This window comes from Coffea arabica, chromosome 2c (genome assembly GCF_036785885.1).
Source record: "Coffea arabica cultivar ET-39 chromosome 2c, Coffea Arabica ET-39 HiFi, whole genome shotgun sequence".
NCBI classification, from domain to species: Eukaryota; Viridiplantae; Streptophyta; class Magnoliopsida; order Gentianales; family Rubiaceae; genus Coffea; species Coffea arabica.
This window is the reverse complement of record NC_092312.1, coordinates 72,767,625-72,785,886: the sequence shown is the minus strand read 5'-3', so window position 1 is coordinate 72,785,886 and position 18,262 is coordinate 72,767,625. Positions and strand designations below refer to the sequence as shown.

The 18,262-nt window shown below is 35.4% G+C and overlaps 1 protein-coding gene across 5 annotated transcripts; it reads right to left on the bottom strand.

Annotated features, from left to right (window-relative positions):
- Positions 1-545: 545 nt before the first annotated feature.
- Positions 546-6,648, bottom strand: LOC113727846 (putative RNA polymerase II subunit B1 CTD phosphatase RPAP2 homolog). Of its 5 annotated transcripts, XR_003457907.2 has the most exons (8): positions 6,427-6,647; positions 5,330-5,958; positions 4,212-5,168; positions 3,911-4,104; positions 3,540-3,803; positions 1,880-2,038; positions 1,005-1,193; positions 546-878 (listed from the first exon to the last, which is right to left on the bottom strand). XR_003457907.2 is itself a non-coding variant. In XM_072076378.1 (7 exons), the coding sequence occupies exons 2-7, from the start codon at positions 5,919-5,921 to the stop codon at positions 1,089-1,091; spliced, it is 2,232 nt and encodes a 743-aa protein (XP_071932479.1). In that variant the 5' UTR covers positions 5,922-5,958; positions 6,427-6,648; the 3' UTR covers positions 546-1,088. The 5 variants fall into 5 exon arrangements, 3 of the variants coding, with proteins under 3 accessions (XP_071932479.1, XP_027108019.1, XP_071932480.1); XR_003457908.2 differs by having other exon boundaries at positions 546-1,193; positions 1,880-2,043; positions 6,427-6,648; XM_072076378.1 differs by having other exon boundaries at positions 546-1,193; positions 3,911-4,065; positions 6,427-6,648.
- Between the last annotated feature and the right edge of the window lie 11,614 nt (positions 6,649-18,262).

Sequence of the window (18,262 nt, the reverse complement as noted above, 5' to 3'; positions counted from 1 at the left end):
CATATTACAAAAAATATTACAGTAATTATTTCAAATTTTTATATAATTTCTACAATAAGTTACAGTAGAATTTTATACACACCACCCACCTAAAAAACTCGCCTTCCAAACCGGTATCATTTCAATATCTGTGCAGTACCAGTTGACTTCAAAGGAGAAGTTCCCTTTCAAGAATTATTTAGAAGTTTTCAATTTACTAACAACAATTTTCAAAAACGACATACTTCAAAAGTCCAAGTGATAAATGTTCAGTACAAAAGTACACATACGTGACTTTGACACAAATTTAGAAAATGTACTCATTTTTAGTTACTACTAACCTATCACTCAACTTGTAATTTAGGCTTGAGCAGATCAAAGGTAGCTTTCACAGCTCGCAGGGCATCTTTTAAAGCCATGTTAGGGGCCCATGAAGCCCTTTGTCAACATTCAACAATGAATCCGAGGGGACAACGATGATGGTGCTTTTTTAAGCTTAATTATGTACTATTTTACTCTTACAATACGTGTACAGAAAGTATGAGAAATACTAATCGGGAAAAAAAAAAAAAAAGAACAGGGAATTCAATATCATATCCTTTACATTGTCAACTGCTGGGCTAAGACTCCAGGACATGAAACTAGAAAATGTCTGTAATTGAATATAAATTGAAAAACAAATACCCAATTTGGGGCTGCTGGATTGATTTTAAATTTTTTACACCAAAAGTTTAGAGCCCAGCAAAGATATATATATACATGAACTGAGGACAAGCCAAAATATGTGTTTCTCAAAGGGAGTAATTTCGGAACCCTCCTGCTAATTATTCCTTCATCTGTTACTTTTTGCCGACCACTGACGCTAGTTAATGTCATCGCCATGGCTAAGCTTGTGCCATCTGCAATTACACAATACAGGATGATTTTTAAGTGGAAACTCGAACAGATTAAATCCACCCATTTCTTTTGTCGTCTCTCATTGAAGAGGTTCACAACTCGGAAGAACCAAAAAGAAGTGTACGAACATTAAATTTCCAGCAGCAACCCCATTAGAGAATCCCGGCGAGCAAAATGGGCGACGGAGTTGAGGGAAGCCATTTAGTCACAATTTAAGCGCCACACTGCATTGCAAATTGAGGAACTCTGCCAAGTGGAATAATCAGGTCCTTCATAATCTCGTATTCTTCTGCACTTATTTGCGCGCCTTGCAGCACCTATGACCATAACAAACAACTTTTTATGAGTTACAAGCTCTGAATCTTGCAATGTTGAACCGCCAAAATTGCTTCGAAGAAAGGTCTTGGAGCATTTTGACAAAATTACAGATCCAAGATGCTAGTAAATCCATCATACACCACATTCAAGGTTGCAAAAGAGATTTAAAAAAAAAAAAACAAGTGGACTTGATATACAACCATATACCCATTCGGGAAACGATAAACACTGGACTTCAGGAACAGAATATCCTAGACATGATATGATGGTGTCACTTTAAAAATTTCATCCACTATTTCCTTAGCATGATTACCTCCTCGTCTGCACAGTTTAACCAAATTTTGTACAAAGCGTAAATGTTAATATTTGACTGCTTAAAAGGACATATTCCCCAATAACAGAAACCAATACGGATCCATTTTACAATAAGCAAGGCTTAAAAGCTACAAGACACAGACTACCCAGAAAAACAAGCATTTTGTTGTCATCTCCTTAACGTATTCTAAAAAAAAATGTTTTCGCTCCCAAAACTTTTCATGAGGATCTTGCGCATAATTTAGAAGATAATCTGTTTATCTGACAGATTAGCTGAAACAAGGATAAGCACAGCACGCAAATGTGAGAAAGCAAAATAAATCTGTGCCACGTCAAAAACCAGAAAAACCATATGATGCAAATATCTCACCTTTGGAAGCAGAATTCTTCTACCAGTCATGTAAGGAGTCAGTGCAGGAATCCTACAAACTGATAAAGCATCAAGAAGCAAGAGAACAAGCAGTTGCCACTGCTTCATCCTGAATGGTGGAAGTGGATCCATAAAAGACATTGTATCAAGTAGATGGTCCTGCACTAATAAATAAATAAATAAATAATGTATACACACACACACACACAAAAGAGCAGCAGTTTACTAAAAAGGAAGAACAAAATCAAAAGACAAAAAGGTCCCACACTTGGTTCTTTTTCAATCTTCAATTTAATTAAAATGAATGGAAACAAAAAGTACAATAATGCCTGGTTCCTTTCTTGCCCTGAGTATGGTCCAGTCCAAAGAAAGCAAGACAGCTAGTCAAGCAACACAGGAAAAAACACATTAATGCCACCTTAGTTCAGCTCTCTCAGTAAAAAGCCCATCATCATAAAAGAAGTTTCAGATTCTGACATAATTAGATTAATTCATTGCCCAAACTTCGATGAGAATATATGCATAATATTGTGGTCATTACGAAAAGACTAGATAGAAATTAATTATTCAACCTCCAATAGGCAGCGTGAATAAGATCAGTCTAAAACCCAATGTCTGATGAGAAGAAAGCAAATTGCACACAGAGGCTTCCTGCATTTTCTGATTTCATTCCTGCAAAACTGCAGCTAGAAGTGCGAAGCGAGTGAAGTGCATAGCCCTAAAAGAGACACATAACTTCTGTTTCAAGTCATCAAAACCTTAAGAAAAAAATGAGGACGTGCTCATCTAAAACCAACACCTGAATTCCTCTAAACCATGCAGTTCCTATAACTTATGTACCCAGAAAAAAAGAGCCTCATTCATACTATGTTTTCACTTTTATTTGCAAAATCCTACGACTGTAAAACCTTGGGAGATAATAGAAACAAGTTTTCTTTACAAAAGGTCAAGCCAGCAAACATTTTAAAACGGTTTAGACAACAATTAACACAAGGAAAAAGAATGAGCTTCAGCTAAGATTCTAAAATGAAGTTGCTCTATTGTAACTCCAGAGTCAAAGTAATCTTATATAATACATCCTCTAGCTGCACATCTCTCCTTTCTCAGACCCAACAGCTATAGATGCCTTATGGATTCATGAAGCACGCAAAATGGTCGTACAGAAGTGGAATTTGTCGACACGAATGCAAAGTTTCACAGTAAGGATGAAGAAGAACTGATTTGTAGTTCTCTGATTGTCTAACTACCACAAAGATATTCTCAACAGTGAATGACTTACAGTTAGAAGAGACAGCCAGTTGCATAAAGAATCCAACAATGTGGCTTTAAGTGCAAAAAAAGCAATCACTGGCTCTAAATAGAGCGCTGCTTTTTTTCCATTCTGCCCCCACAACACAAAAAAAAAAAAAAAAACCACCCTGAGTGCCAAAATAAACAAAGGGAAAAAAGTGTCTGTTTCCTTTTCTTAACATGAGAAGGGTCATACAAAAGGAGGACTGGTGTCAGAGCTTCTAGGGCTAAAGTTGTTGCAACAATTGTAGCATATTTTCCATAGACTCCAATATTAAGGAAAACAAGGAGCATCAATTCTCTTCAACCACCCCCCCCCCCTTAAAAAAGAAGAAGAAGAAGAAATGGGTAACAAAATCTAAATCATTACCATTTCTTTCTCCAGAGTAGATAGTGGCATTGGAAGCTGGAGATCGGCAACAAGCGCTGGTAAAGCCCGAGCAAGACAGCCAGCCAGAGCTTGCTTAATTTCAAGAGAGCGACCATCAGTGGAAAAAATCTTGCAGGGGTACTCCCTCCCATTAATATACAGATAATCTTCATGAAGGCTTTCGTCATGTCCATATATATAGGCCAAGGAAGATGATGATATCCATCCAAATAGTGCCATAAACATTGTTGCAAATGGTGATAACTGGGAGAAATTAAATTTTAGATTTTTTAACTTAACAAATTCATGCATGTGAAGAAAAATGACAAAAAAAGAAAGAAAGAAAGCAATGACTCAAAAGACAAACTTACATTCAAACTGAACCCCTCTGGTGGCGTATCATACCAAGAATCATTGGGGTCCAACAGATCAGAGTTTGATAAGCCTGATTTCATTGGCCATTTTAAAACATTTGTTTCGGAATCAGGCATATCAACTTCCACTTGAGCTTCAGTTCCATGCACTTCTGGATGAGGAGGTAATACAATAATTCCAGCTTCGGCCACTGTTACAAAATGAAATGCAATAGAACACAATTTCATTAATAAACGTACTCAACTATCTAAACTTGACTGTATTCTTAGACTAGACAAGTAAGCAATATCCCTTTACCTGCATCAGAAGTATCAGCATCTCCAGATACAACAGCCTCTGCTGCTTCGCTGAGCGCTCTTGCACACACTTCAGCTGATGCAAACCTATATGGATCCTCATTTACTTCCATAACTGCAGAACCAGGTTGGCTGAAAATATTTTTTGTGTCCTCTAATTCTCGAAACTCACAAAGGCTTTTACTGCCATCACCATCAACTTTCTCATCAGCCCAAGTGACAGAACGAGTTCCCCTCTTTCCCTTTGATGATTTTAAAGAAGGCTTTAGCATGTTGGCAGTAGAACTAGATGCCTTTTCAGCTTGAAATTCTGAAGCTGCTTCACTTGTGTTCTTATTTAGATCATTCCGGCCAGGACCAGAAAACGAGTCTGAAATGACAAGCTTCTCATCGATATCATTTGATAAGTCACAGAGGCTATTGCTGCCATTCCCATCAACTTTCTCATCAGCCCAAGTGACAGAACGAGTTCCCCTCTTTCCCTTTGTTGATTTTAAAGAAGGCTTTAGCAAGTTGGCAGTAGAACTAGATGCCTTTTCAGCTTGAAATTCTGAAGCTGCTTCACTCATGTTCTTATTTAGATCATTCCGGCCAGGACCAGAAAACGAGTCTGAAATGACAAGCTTCTCATCGATATCATTTGATAAGTCACCTAGACTGTCTCCTAGATTGTCTTTAATGGCAGGTTTCCTTGGTGCCTTATCCAAATTTTTCTTTTCAATTTTATTTCCCTCAGAAACAACTCGCCCTTCTAATTCGGAGGATTCATCATCTTTCATGTCTTTGTGCTTCATTTTTCCTTTCTGCTTATCAGTTTTATGACCAGAGATACTCCTTGCCGGATCTGGAGATTTCGATATACTATACTCATCTTGAATTATTAAAGTACTTGTGAAGTCCATGTCATTAAAAAAATTGTCTTTTATCTGCTGGATATAAGCATGCTCAGACTTACACCCTGCAATGAGCATTTACAGCTCATATCAATCAATTAGCATAGACTGATCTACAAGAGGATAATCCCAGAAAAGACAAAGCAACAGTAGTATGAATTTAGTTTATTGGCTAAATCCTTGAAAAGATTAACATTATGATATGTTGAATGCCTGCATCTTTTACCTTTTTCAAGGTTTCTTGCCTGTTGGATGTTGGAGCAAGAGTCTTTCAGAGGAACATAGCCTTCAATAGCATTTGAAGGTCCAATCCACTCGTCAAGAGACACTTCCCCAGACCCTGTGTCAGTCATTTCTTGAATCCTCAACTTTGACAACTCTAAATCGCTGTTCTTTCCAAAACCACCACTGGACTCTTCCAAACTTAATCCCTCAAATAGCCTCAAAATTTCGTTCAGTTTCACTGGGTTTAAAGTTGAAGATCTCTCCTCCTGCAGACTAGCTACAAAAGCCTGACTATTCACCACACAATTTGTGGAGCAGTACATGTACGTTTCATGAAGATCATAAACTTTATGTTCCTTGAGTGAAATCCGATATCTGCCTTTTCTTGGCCTTTCCAAAGGCAAAGAATTGCCACAGAGAGGGTAACCACACAAATTAGTTATGGATCTCTCTGTAACCACATCTTGATAGTCACTTTGTGACATCACTGAACCAGCTGCAAATAACTTGTTCTCATCCTGAATGCCTTCTAGAAGAGAAAGTTGAAGCCTGTGAACAGCATCTTTTACTGCAATTACATGATCCTTTGCCATAACTAATAGCTCTTAGAGAAACCGAAAACCTATGTACCTGTGAATTAATGGCGACAAATTAAGCTCAAGGTATCCAACGTCCGCAAGCAAAAATCAAATTCTCATATCAAAAAATCGCAACTTCAAAAGTATTTGCATAAAATCATTGACCAGACAATTTAAATGTTCTTTTTAAGTACAGATGAACGAGGATTAAACCAGCCACGAGCATCATATATCCAACTCAAATGCATCATTCTATTATAAAGGCACAAACATAAAGAATATCCCCAAATTAGGCCTTTCTTAGCGTTTATTTGAAAAAAAAATTAATCTTTCTAAAGGAGCTAGGGTTTACAAGTGAAAATTCATATGAAAAATGGTTTGACGTGATCATCTACCATGAAATCAAAACTGTGACCTTACATACTAAGCCTTCCGAAGAGCTCCTATATTTCTAAACTATTAAACGACGACGAGCACACACACCCACACACAAAGCCACCAAATTGTGCATTGTACTGACCAGTGGAAGAGAAGAAAAGCAGTTCGGCGGAATTCTGAACTTCTGATTATGCTTGATGACTGACGATTGGTTATGAACCAAAAAAGAATGGTGATGCCTTGGGGAAGAAGAAGATAGCTCCGGCGAAGAGAAGACAATACCCAGTTGTTTCCGACTGCCAAATTTGAATTGACGACAAGAGGGGACTTCTGATTATTACTGACATACAGCGAATGAGGTAGGTCGGTTTTAGAACTTAGTACTTAACCAATGTCGGCTCGCAATTGGTTTTTGGGTTTGATGGACCAGAGAGCCCAAAAAACTTAGAAAATTTAGGGAGGTTGGCTTTTGGGCTTCAATGAAAACTTAGACCTAGCCCAAGATCAAATTTTAGAAACCAGTTCAGCCCACGAATATAGATAACTTCCCACGGAGTGCTCCTTAGTTGCAAGAATTAATGGTAATTTTGTTTCAACGATATTCCAATAATGGAATGATGGACCATGTTCTAATCAAAATATAACTGAGTCCTTAATCGCTTTGCTACTATTGTTGTTTCATATGTGCTTTTTTTTTCCTTTTTATTTATTAAGTAAGCATTATAATCATGTACACCCTCCGTCTCGAAAAGTTTGTCACTTTTTGAGACTCCAACTTATTATCAATACTGTCTAACTTTTGAAGAATTCATCTGCACTTTCCATTTTACCCTTCATTTGAACACAAAAAGGTGGATAATGGATGGACAAAACATGACAGCGAGATCCACATATTTATTGGTTCACATGACTTATTCTAGTTTGAATTAGAGTGTGAAGACACGGGAAGACAATCATTTCAAAATGGTTGGTGTGTCCATATCAATCAATTGAACAACAAAGTTGCAAGTCTTGGTGGAAGACTTTCTGGGTACTTTTTAGTCAAGTGATATGGGGTAAGTATTAAAAATTATTGATAAAGTTCATATCCATTTTTGGCAAGTGACAAATATTTGGGACAGACCCAAATGGAAAACATGACACTTTCAATAGGACGGAGGGAGTAATTTATAAAATTAGTTCTTATACTTTAAGTACATTCCATGATGAGAAATAGATTAATTTTCAGTGTGATGGTGTATTTTTTATATAGAATTGATGAGTCTTTGCTCATGCTTGTAGTGTTGACAGTTAGCAGATATGAAACTTTATCAATACGAACGTATCCGCGGAGTGCACAACGGTCTTATGCGTTAATATGAGAGGGCGTTTACTGTGCTTAAGAAGATTGGCAACATAGTGTACAAGGTGGAGTTGCCCGAGACCCTGTCCTAACTCCATCTGATCTTTCATATCAGCCTACTCAAACCGTTTTGTGACATCTCCATTTCTCCTTAAGACGAACCAAAAGGTATCGGTGGGACGCCTGTCCAATTCTTGCTAGGATTCGGTACAATTCCCGTTCAAATTTAATACCATAATAACTAATAGGGTAAAATACACTAAACCCCCTTGTGGTTTGAGTTATTTTCATAAAACCTCCTCATTATTTAAAAACTCCCAAAGAGCCCCCTCATGATTTGGATTAATTTGGCCAACAAATGGAAATCATCTAATTTGACGAAATAATATAAAATTCCTATATTAACCTTGTTTTCAAACCATACCAAAAGTTAGTTCGGGTTTTACTTAAGATTTTAAAAACTTTCTTGCTTCACTTAAGAAATAAGCAAAATTCAGGGGTTAATTCAACAAATTCTAAAAATTGTTGTCTTTTCCAACCAGACGATGTTCAGATTTCAAAACCCATTGCCTTTCTTTTTGTTCTTTTTTTTCCTTTTTCTGTTTTCCTTTCCCTTCCATTTTCTTCTCATTTTCTTCCTTTCTTTAGTCCAGCAATTGTCATCTTACCATCACCGCCATCGCCACCGTCACTATGATTCTCGTGGTCATTACCTTCATCATCATCTTCAGCACCATTGGGTCTCAGATTTTATCTAAATTCATGAATCTTGAATTGTCTAAGGAAAAAATTAACGAGCCAAACTAAAATTTCAAAAGATTCTTCATCTTCTCCAGCGATAAAGCAGCTTTCATTATTTTGCTACCGCTGCCACCATATCCATCATCGTCTTTGTGGGTTTACAAACAGACTTTATGAGTCAAGATGAAAATTTTCAAAGTTTCTCTTCTTCCTTGCCTATTATTATCATTTACAGATCTTGCGGCAGCGATAGTAGAAGCAGCACCGCTAGTAGCTACCACCAGTGGTGGAATTTAACAAAAGTTACACCCTCATATCCAATTTCAGCGTAGATCATGATTATGAATCAGATTTGACCAAAAACAAGCAAAGAATAACAAACATAGGCATGAACAGTGATACACAAAACTATAAATTTCAGTCCAAAAACAAAGCAAAACCAACAAATTACTATATAAAAACAATCCTTGGGACCAGTAAAATGGTTATATGACACCAATTACACACAAAAAGTCAGATATTTGCATGGATTAAAAGAAAATTTGTGAGGCTGCCTTGATTCATATCTCAAATCCATCTGGATTTCTGCCCGCCTTACGTATCAATTGGTGACCACGATGGCAATGGTGATGGCATCAAATCTGGTTACCAAAGAATGGGTTAAGGGTAATTACTTAAGAGATTAAAGGTATTGCTGTAAGGAGATTTCTACTGGAGAAGAAGCCAAAGTTTGACATGAACTTTCTTAAGAATTCCCTGGTGCTGCAACAGAAGATAAATATAAGAAGGAGAAAGAGTGGTCGCAGTGGTCGTGGTTGTGAGGGGGTTGGTGTTTTTGTGCATTTGCTGTCTCTGTTTTGATTGTGGGAGAAAGAAGGAGATGAAACAAAAGAAAAGGAAAAAGAATAAAAAGCAACCTTCTGATTTTGGGAGAAGGAAAGCAAAAGAAAGTGAAAAAAAGAAAGAAAATAAGAAAGGTATAATTGGAAGAAAAAATCAGTTTTTATGCAGAAAAATCAACGTGATCAATTTTACTCACGTATTAGGCGAGTGTGACTCACTCTCCGTTAATTTGGATGTTTTTCATCTAAATTCCAAATTAGTCCATAGTGTAAGGAGGTTCAATGCGTGTTTTTTAAACAATGAGGAGGTTTTATGACAATAACCCAAACAACAAGGGGGTTTAGTGTATTTTACCCTAACTAATAAGACAAGACGAAATAAGAAAGAGGAGTCGCTTCTATATATAAATATCCAATCTTACACCACAAGTTCAAAATACATTCACTTTCAAAAATATACAACTTTTCAAAAGGATGTCTAGACAAATACATTTCAAAATTCTAGGTAAAAGAGCCATCAAATAGGTTTTTCCATAATCCCTTCCAATTCAGCTCATGTTAAGGAAACAAATCTAACGGGGTGAGTGGATGCTCGTGGGACTAAGAAAACATGCAAAACATATAGTTTAAGTAGTAAGGGCATTTAAACAAGAATTAAAGCTATAACATTCAGGTAGTTCACGACCTTCAATTAAACACATTCAATGAGGATACAGAGCTCTCAGGAGTTAAGTTCCACTTGTTTCGCCAAACCTCGATCGAATACCTTCCCGCGATAACACTCCGTCAACTGGGTCGGCATTTACGTCCGTAGAACTCCATTTACTTCACAGTTCCGTCTACCATGCACCGCACCGGGCCCACACTTCAATAAAAGGCACTACTACGTAAGTAGGCCAAGTAAGATCTCTCAATAAATCAATTTTACAGTTGTCTCATGGTTCACCAAACTCCTCGACCAAACCCTTGCTGGCTCGAGTCGCAAGGTCGGCCAATTGAGATTTGGGCGTCCCCACAGTTCAATTCAGTTCAATTATAGGTCGAGAAGATTCACTCTAACGACATTCAGTCAATCAATTTCAGTTCAGTCAATCAATTACAGTTCAGTCATGAACAATTCAGTATTTCAATCAGTTAAAGGAGTATAAGTGTGATAAAGTACACACTCAACTCAACAATTATCAATCATTCAAACCATAATGTGCAATTCACATTATTACAACAAGTCATGCACTTGACACTCACCAATCAAAACAGGGAGTAAGTGCTCAAACAACTTTTAGGTGTCCGCTTCGAGTTCCTCTTGAAGGTCCTCTTGAGTGGCGAAGCAAATTATAATTTACTATCACACACTATCACTTATAAATCCCTTGTTAACAAGGAAGATTGTATACTTGTACAATACTAAGAAAATATCATGAAAAAGAGCCTTAATTATTCGTAAATTGAGACTAAAAAATGGGGTTTAATAACACAAGAAAAACTAATTTTCTTCATGAAATCAATTTTAAAACGGTCAATCAATATCAAAGGATAGGAAAGAGTTTCCAAAAACTCATTTCCCATCGAATCGAAAAAATTTCAGTTTTTGCACGTCAACTTAGAAAAATTAGAACTTGTACTCAATAGGTCCAAAATTGGAAAACTTTATACCGTAGAAATCTTAGTTCAAAATACTAAAAGTTCCTAGAAAACACTTTTCCAAGATGCTAAACGGAAGACATTCAAATTTCATCTTAAAGTGGCTGATATAAGCATACAAGACAGTTTTAGTCTTGTTTTTCGGCAAACTTTGAAAATTCAGCAAAATTTATAAAAAGTGAAATAGCCTCTGAAATTTGTAACGCAATGAAAATTTCAATCAAGATTTCAAATACAATAAACAAAACTAAATTCGGAGTTTTGAGTGCCAAAATATTGCAGCTCAAGTTGGCCAAAATTTAAGACAGTTCAGTAAATTTTTCAGATTTGAAGAACAACTTTGGCACATTATTTGGGCATTGAAATGGTTTTAGAATAGCACCAAATTCGGTATAATTCGACTTCCATAGGAAGACTACTTCTCTGTCAAATTCACATAAAAACTCGTACGGGAAGGTAGTTAAAAAAACTACCAAAGTCCAAGAAATTCCCAAAGTAAATCTGTTTTCTTGCTTTCTTTTCCTTTTCAAACACTTTGCACCATGAAATCAGTTCCATTTTGGTTCATTTGTGAAACCAAGGTCCAAGAAAATTTTCATAAGCAATTTATAGTTGGTTAACATCAAAATTTCAAAATAAAATATTTTACAAACAACTAAACTACTCGGCCAGCAAAAAGAAAGATTTTCCAGTTTTGTTGTAGTTTGAAAATTGAACCATATCTCGCTCTATACAATTTGGAATTGAGAATGGTTGGTGGCGTTGGAAACTAGACTCAAAACTCTACATTTGATTAGAACAAGTCATTTTCAAAATCAGTTCATAAGTGAGGGCAAATAGAACCAAAAAGTGCAGCTTCTACCTTTCTCTCGGATAGACTATCAGAACAGGACAGCAATTTTGCCGAATCACTCCGGCTCACTCATTTCGAACTAGAAAGTAAATTTTATATCTTTGAAAAGCTACAACTGTCTATTTTCAAATGTCACAAATGGCATTCGATTTCGACGTCTGTACAAAGAGATATGTTCGATCAAAGAGACACTGTTCAAGCTGCCAGAACACATTTTCAGATTTCTTTACATTTCGAAATTTCAAATTTTACTCAACCAATTCAAATGATTTTTGGTAGAAACTTTGTACACACCCTATACAACATATATACATCAGTTTCACAGTAATTTGAGCATAAAAAATTTGAAATAAAGGCACGGCAAAAATAGGACAGATTTGGCCAGCATTCTTACACAATTTCCTTCGATCTTTCCTTCAATTTCTAACCTTAACACTCATCACAAACACACTAACACCCATTTTAATATCATGGCAGTTCTTATATAACCAAGGTGGGAGTTTATAGAGCCCACTTCAACCAATCCAATCCAAATAACAACAACAACAAGGAAGCTACAAGCTTCAAGCCAAGAATGAAACTCATTAAAGCCAAGAAATGAAGGATTGGATGAGTTGAGGTGTATACCTCTTGAACCCTTGAAGAATCAGAAATTTTGATCACAAAAGCTCCAATAAAACTGCCAAGATGAAATCTTCCACCAAGCTTAAGTTAATCTCTAAGTGATATGAAAGTTGAGTGAAGGTTTTGGAATGAAATTGTGCAAGAATGGAGTAAGAATGATGAAGAGCTTTCTCTTCTTCTTCCTTGGCTAGTTTGGTTGGCTATGGAGATGAGGAGAGAGAGTGTAGCTGATGAATGAAGCTTCCCTTGGAAGTTTAAGTGTTTTGTGGTTAAAATTTTGTGCAAAAGTCAACTATGAATAGTACTCGCACGCGCATTTCGTATCCATTTTCTCTCGGGTTTGTTTCACTTGTGCATTAAACTTCTAATGTACTTCCTTTAACATTATAATTATTCACTCTTAGTAGTCTAGTATTAGTTTATTAAATCTCCACTTAACCATTTTGACGCGAAATACGCGAATTTCCGATTCACGTGCGATAAAACGAAACTCAAAAGAAATTCTTGTAACGATAATATAACTCACTAATACTAAGGTAAATAATCCTAAAATTAACTATTTTTGAAATAAAAACATGAGTCCTCACGAGTATTAATTTCTCAAATCTCCAATTAGTTTGTACAGGCGCGACTTTAGGGAAACTTTTGACGCATTCGCGGTATAAGCTTAAATTTTTAACTCACTCACCTCCAATCCATCAATTAACTTTTCTTAGTCTACTATTACTCATTCTTAATTTGCTAGAATTATTGCACTCTCGATTCAAATATTATTTCGAAAAACATGTATTCACTATTTCTTAATAAACGAGCCTCCGAAAAATTAAATTTACTAAAGGGATATTTTAAAATATAAGTGGGACGGTATTCCATGTAAATGATTTTAAAATGGTTGAAATAAATTATTCGAAAAAATGGGTGAATAAATAATTAAATAAACCAAAAAATAGAATTAAAAGTAAGAAAAAATTCGAGTCCTCACAGTTTTATCAAAATCCGCACGATCCGTCAATGAACGCGTCAGCAAGAGCACCTGCAGGTATGAGGGATGAGCACGACAAGATTGTGGAGGAGATCATGGCCGATTGTACCATTGGACACAGAAATTGCGTACCATCAAAGGAGTACTTGGTGCGTTGACATGAGCTACTCGAAGCGGAGATTAGTTGGGAATCGGCCAAAAAATTGTGACAATTTGAAGATCTCATATAAGCATATGAGGCTAATTAAGACATAGGGTCGATGCCTTGTTCGAGTGGGGAAGGATGACATGGATCGCACATTGTCCGCGCGCAACAACATGCGACCATGCCCCGTTGGCCAAACCATGCACACTGTACATAGTAGTCCTGACAAAAAAACTAATACTGGTAGTAGACCCACACCTTATTTCCGCTTCTAAGTGTCAACCCTTGTTGGTTTGACTAAGGCATGGAAACTACACAATATGATGCTAGAAGCGTATAGTATATGTTAGAAGCTTACGAAACGTTCTAGGCTATTTAAGAGTCTTGTAGAATGGCCTAGAGCCTTGTAGATAATAGTGGATTAGTGTAGAGACTTTTAGAGACCAATCATAGGTGTACGTTTTGTAAAATTTTTTAGAATTGTGTATAGTTTCTTGATTTGCCTGTAAATAGGGCAAGTTCTTTCCATTTATGACAACCTTTGTACCAAAGTTCTCAAGTGCAATAAAGAAACTTTCCTTTACCTCCATTACTTTCTACTTTTGTCTATAACTTTTACACTTCCGCACGTTTAGCATTCAGGTTGAACTAGCCAACCGTTCATAACTTAAATTTTGAACGTTTGCTAGTGCAACACGGTATGTTGGATTATAGAAAAACAAACAACCCGCGACAAGTGGCATCAATTGGTTCATTGTGTTTTCATAAAATCAACATTCTTCTGTGTATATTTTATTTCTAGTAAAATATATTAATAGCAGAGAAAGAATATCTTAAAACATCATCATTACACACACACATTCCTTTATTTTTTAATTTGTGACTCAAATATCTATTTACTCAATAATTTTTTTCTTGTTCATTTGATTTACAATAGGATTCAATCCGAGATTTACAGCTGCGATGGAATTGACTTGAATAACACTTGAAATTTAATGTGGAAATAATCTTTTACTTACCAAATATACAATGCAAATGACATGGATTCATCCTAACTACTACTATATTGAGATTTAAAATCATAATAAAGAACGAATCTATAATAATGATTTCTAAAATTGAAATTGCCTTAAGAACAATATAGACTCGAGAATTAAATAGTTTGGTACGTAGTTTGGTCACATAAACTAGGTTTCTGTAACTTTTCATCCTTATCAAAAAGATCTTTACATCTATCTTCAAGGTCATCCAATAGTGGAGAAGATCTCCTTGAACATGGTACATTTGAACCACAACATGACCAGAATTGCCATCTGATCCTTGGGCAGGCCTAGGTTGCTCATTAGTCATACCAAGCTATTCAAAAAGGTCTTTGCATCTATCTTCAAGGTCATCCAATAGTGGCAGAAGATCTCCCTAAACATGATAAATTTGAATCACAACATGACCAGAATTGCCATATGATCCTTGGGTAGGCCTAGGTTGCTTATCAGTTGTACCAAGCTGCTCAACTTCATCCTTTTGAATTGTATCCTTTTTCTCTTTCTTCTTATGTTTCTTGTTCTTCTTATTTTTTTTCTTTTTGGCCAAAATGTCACTGACAGAAGATATCCAGTAGTTTTTGTGGCCAAATTTGAATTGAAGACGAGAGAAATTTTGATTACAGATATATATATATATATAGTGGTTTTAGATTTCTGAAACTGAAATTGCCTCAAGAACAATATAGACTCGAGAATTAAATAGTTTGGTTCGTGGTTTGGTCACATAAACTTGGTTTCTGTAACTTTTCATCCTTATCAAAAAGGTTTTTGCATCTATCTTCAAGGTCATCCAACAGTGGAGAAGAACTCCTTGAACATGATACATTTGAATCACAACTAATGCATGCTTTCACTGCAACTACATAATCCTATGCCATAACTAGTAGCTCTTAGAGAAACTGTAAACCTATGCACCTGTGAATTAATGGCAGCAAATTAAGCTCAGTGTATCCAACATTTGCATGCAAAAATCAAATTCTCATGTCAAAAAATCGAAATTTCAAAAGTATTTGCATAAAATCATTGACCAGACAACTTAAATGTTCTTTTAAGTACTGATAAACGAAGATTAAACCAGCCACGAGAATCATATATCCAACTTAAATGCATGCTTCTATTATAAAGGCAAAAACATAAAGAATCCCCAAAATTAGGCCTTTTTCTAGCATTCATTAAAAAAAAACTAATCCTTTTAAAGGAGCTAGGGTTTACAGGTGAAAATTCATATAACAAATGGTTTGACGTGGTCATCTACTATGAAATCAAAATGTGACCTTACATACTAAGCCTTCTGAAGACCTCCTAAAATTTTAAACTATTAAACGACAACAAGCATGCGCACACACACACAAAGCCACCAAATTGTACATTGTACCGGCTAGTGGAAGAGAAGAAAGTAGTTCGGCGGAATTCTGAACTTCTGATTATGCTTGATGACTAATGATTGGTCAAGAACCAAAAAATGGTGATGCCTCGGGGAAGAAGAAGATAGCTCCGACGCAGAGGATACAATATCCAGTAGTTTTCGTGGCCAAATTTGAATTGAAGATGAGAGAAATTTTGATTACAGATATATATATATATATATATATATATATATATATATATATATATATATATATATATATATATATAGTGGTTTTAGATATTAGTACCATGGCTCACAATTGGTTTTAGGTTTGATGGACTAGAGAGCCCAGAAAACTTAAGTCAGCCCAAGACCAAATTCTAGAGATCGGTTAAGCCCACGAATATAATTAACTTCTCACAAATTGCACCTTAGTTGTAAGAATTAATATAATTTTGTTTCAACGGTATCCAATTATGGAATTGTGGACCATGTTCTAAGCAAAATGTACCTAAGTCCTTAATCACTTAGCTACGATTGTTGTTTCATACGTAGGGGTGGGCAAAAAAACCCGCCGATCCGAAAACCCGATGAACTCGATCCGATCCGATCCGAAAAATAGGATACCCGATCCGATTTTTTTTAGCGGGGCAGATGAGGGTCGGGTACCCGAAAAATCGGATACGGATACGGATCAAAAAAATAAAAACCCGCGGGTACCCGACCCGCAGGGTATATTTTATAAATATTAAAAAAGTAGGGATCATTTTATAATTTTGTAATTTTTAATCCTAAGTGCAAGTGAAGTGGCTCGCAGCCTCATATTCTAATCCTATATGATCTACTCTTCTCATTTTTTTTGAAGAAAGTGAATATTCTCGGTGAAACATGAACAAAATGAAAAATAAATTTGTGAAACTCTGTTATAAAAATTGTTCATCCCTTTCATCTTTTTTATTTTTATTCTACCTCCATCGATCTTTCCTGCAAATCTTGCATCAATTCAATCAAAGATTTTTGTTTGGAGTCTCAATTTTCTGTTAGTTAGATAATTAAAATATTTGTGTCATTCATTTGCAATTATATCTCTTAAATTTGTCTCTTTTATTTAGTGTAAGAAATTTATTTTTCTTTTTCATCACCTTAATACCATAAGGTCTATTCCAAAGATGTAAAGAAGTTGGGGAAGATTTTTAACATTATTTTGGTTATATTTTTTTCAAAAATAATTAGTTCTATTCAATTCTTTTCCGAACTTGATTTCACAATTGACTTATTTGAGATGCGGTCTTATACCATAATATTCTTGGGGAAGTTACCAAATACTTATTATCCTTGTGTTTGTTGTGTTGTAAAAGTATGAAATGTGTGAAAATGGTGATGTACTCAAAATTATTATGAAACTTCGTTTTGTTCATTAGATATTCTAATATGTACTAAATTTATGAGATCGATTTGATTATTGGATGAAATGTGTGAAAATGGTGATGTATGGACTTTAATTACAATATCTCTACCAATATTAATTGGAAAAGCATGTTTTTTTTATTAAAAAACATGTTGATATTAAGTAGAAAATAAATTTTTTTTATTGAAAAATAGTTTTTTTTAGGGGCGGGTACCCTATGACCCGCCCCTTTTTTCGGGTACCCGCTATTCGGGTACCCGAATTATTAGGAGCGGGTTTGGGTCGCAAAATGGCTGATCCGATATATTAGGGTCGGGTCAGCCAAATCATGTTAGGGGCGGGTAGCCGACCCGTGCCCACCCCTATTCATACGTGCTGCTATTTTTGTTATTTAGTAAGTAACGATTATAATCATGTAATTCATAAGATTAGTTCTTATACTTTGGACATAATCCATGATGAGGAATAGATTAATTTTTAGTTTACTTTTTTTTTTTTAAATATAGAACGGATGAGGCTTTGCTCATATTTGTTATATTCAAAGTTAGCAGATATTAATTGGTCCATTGTGTCTTCATGAAAATCAACATTCTTCTGTGTATATTTTATTTCTAGTAAATTATATTAATAGCAGAGGAAGAATATCTTAAAACATCATCATCACACACACACATACTTTTTTTTTTAAATTTGTGACTCAAATATCTATTTACTTGATAATTTTTTTCTTATTCATTTGATTTATAGTAGGATTTAATCCGAGATTTACAGCTGTGATGGAATTGATTTGAATAATACTTGAAATTTAATGTAGAAATAATCTTTTACTTACCAAATATACAATGCAAATGACATGAATTCATCCTAATTACTACTATATTGAGATTTAAAATCATAATAAAGAACGATTCTATAATGATGATTTCTGAAATTGAAATTGCCTCAAGAACAATATAGACTCGAGAATTAAATAGTTTGGTTCGTGGTTTGGCTACATAAACCCGATTTG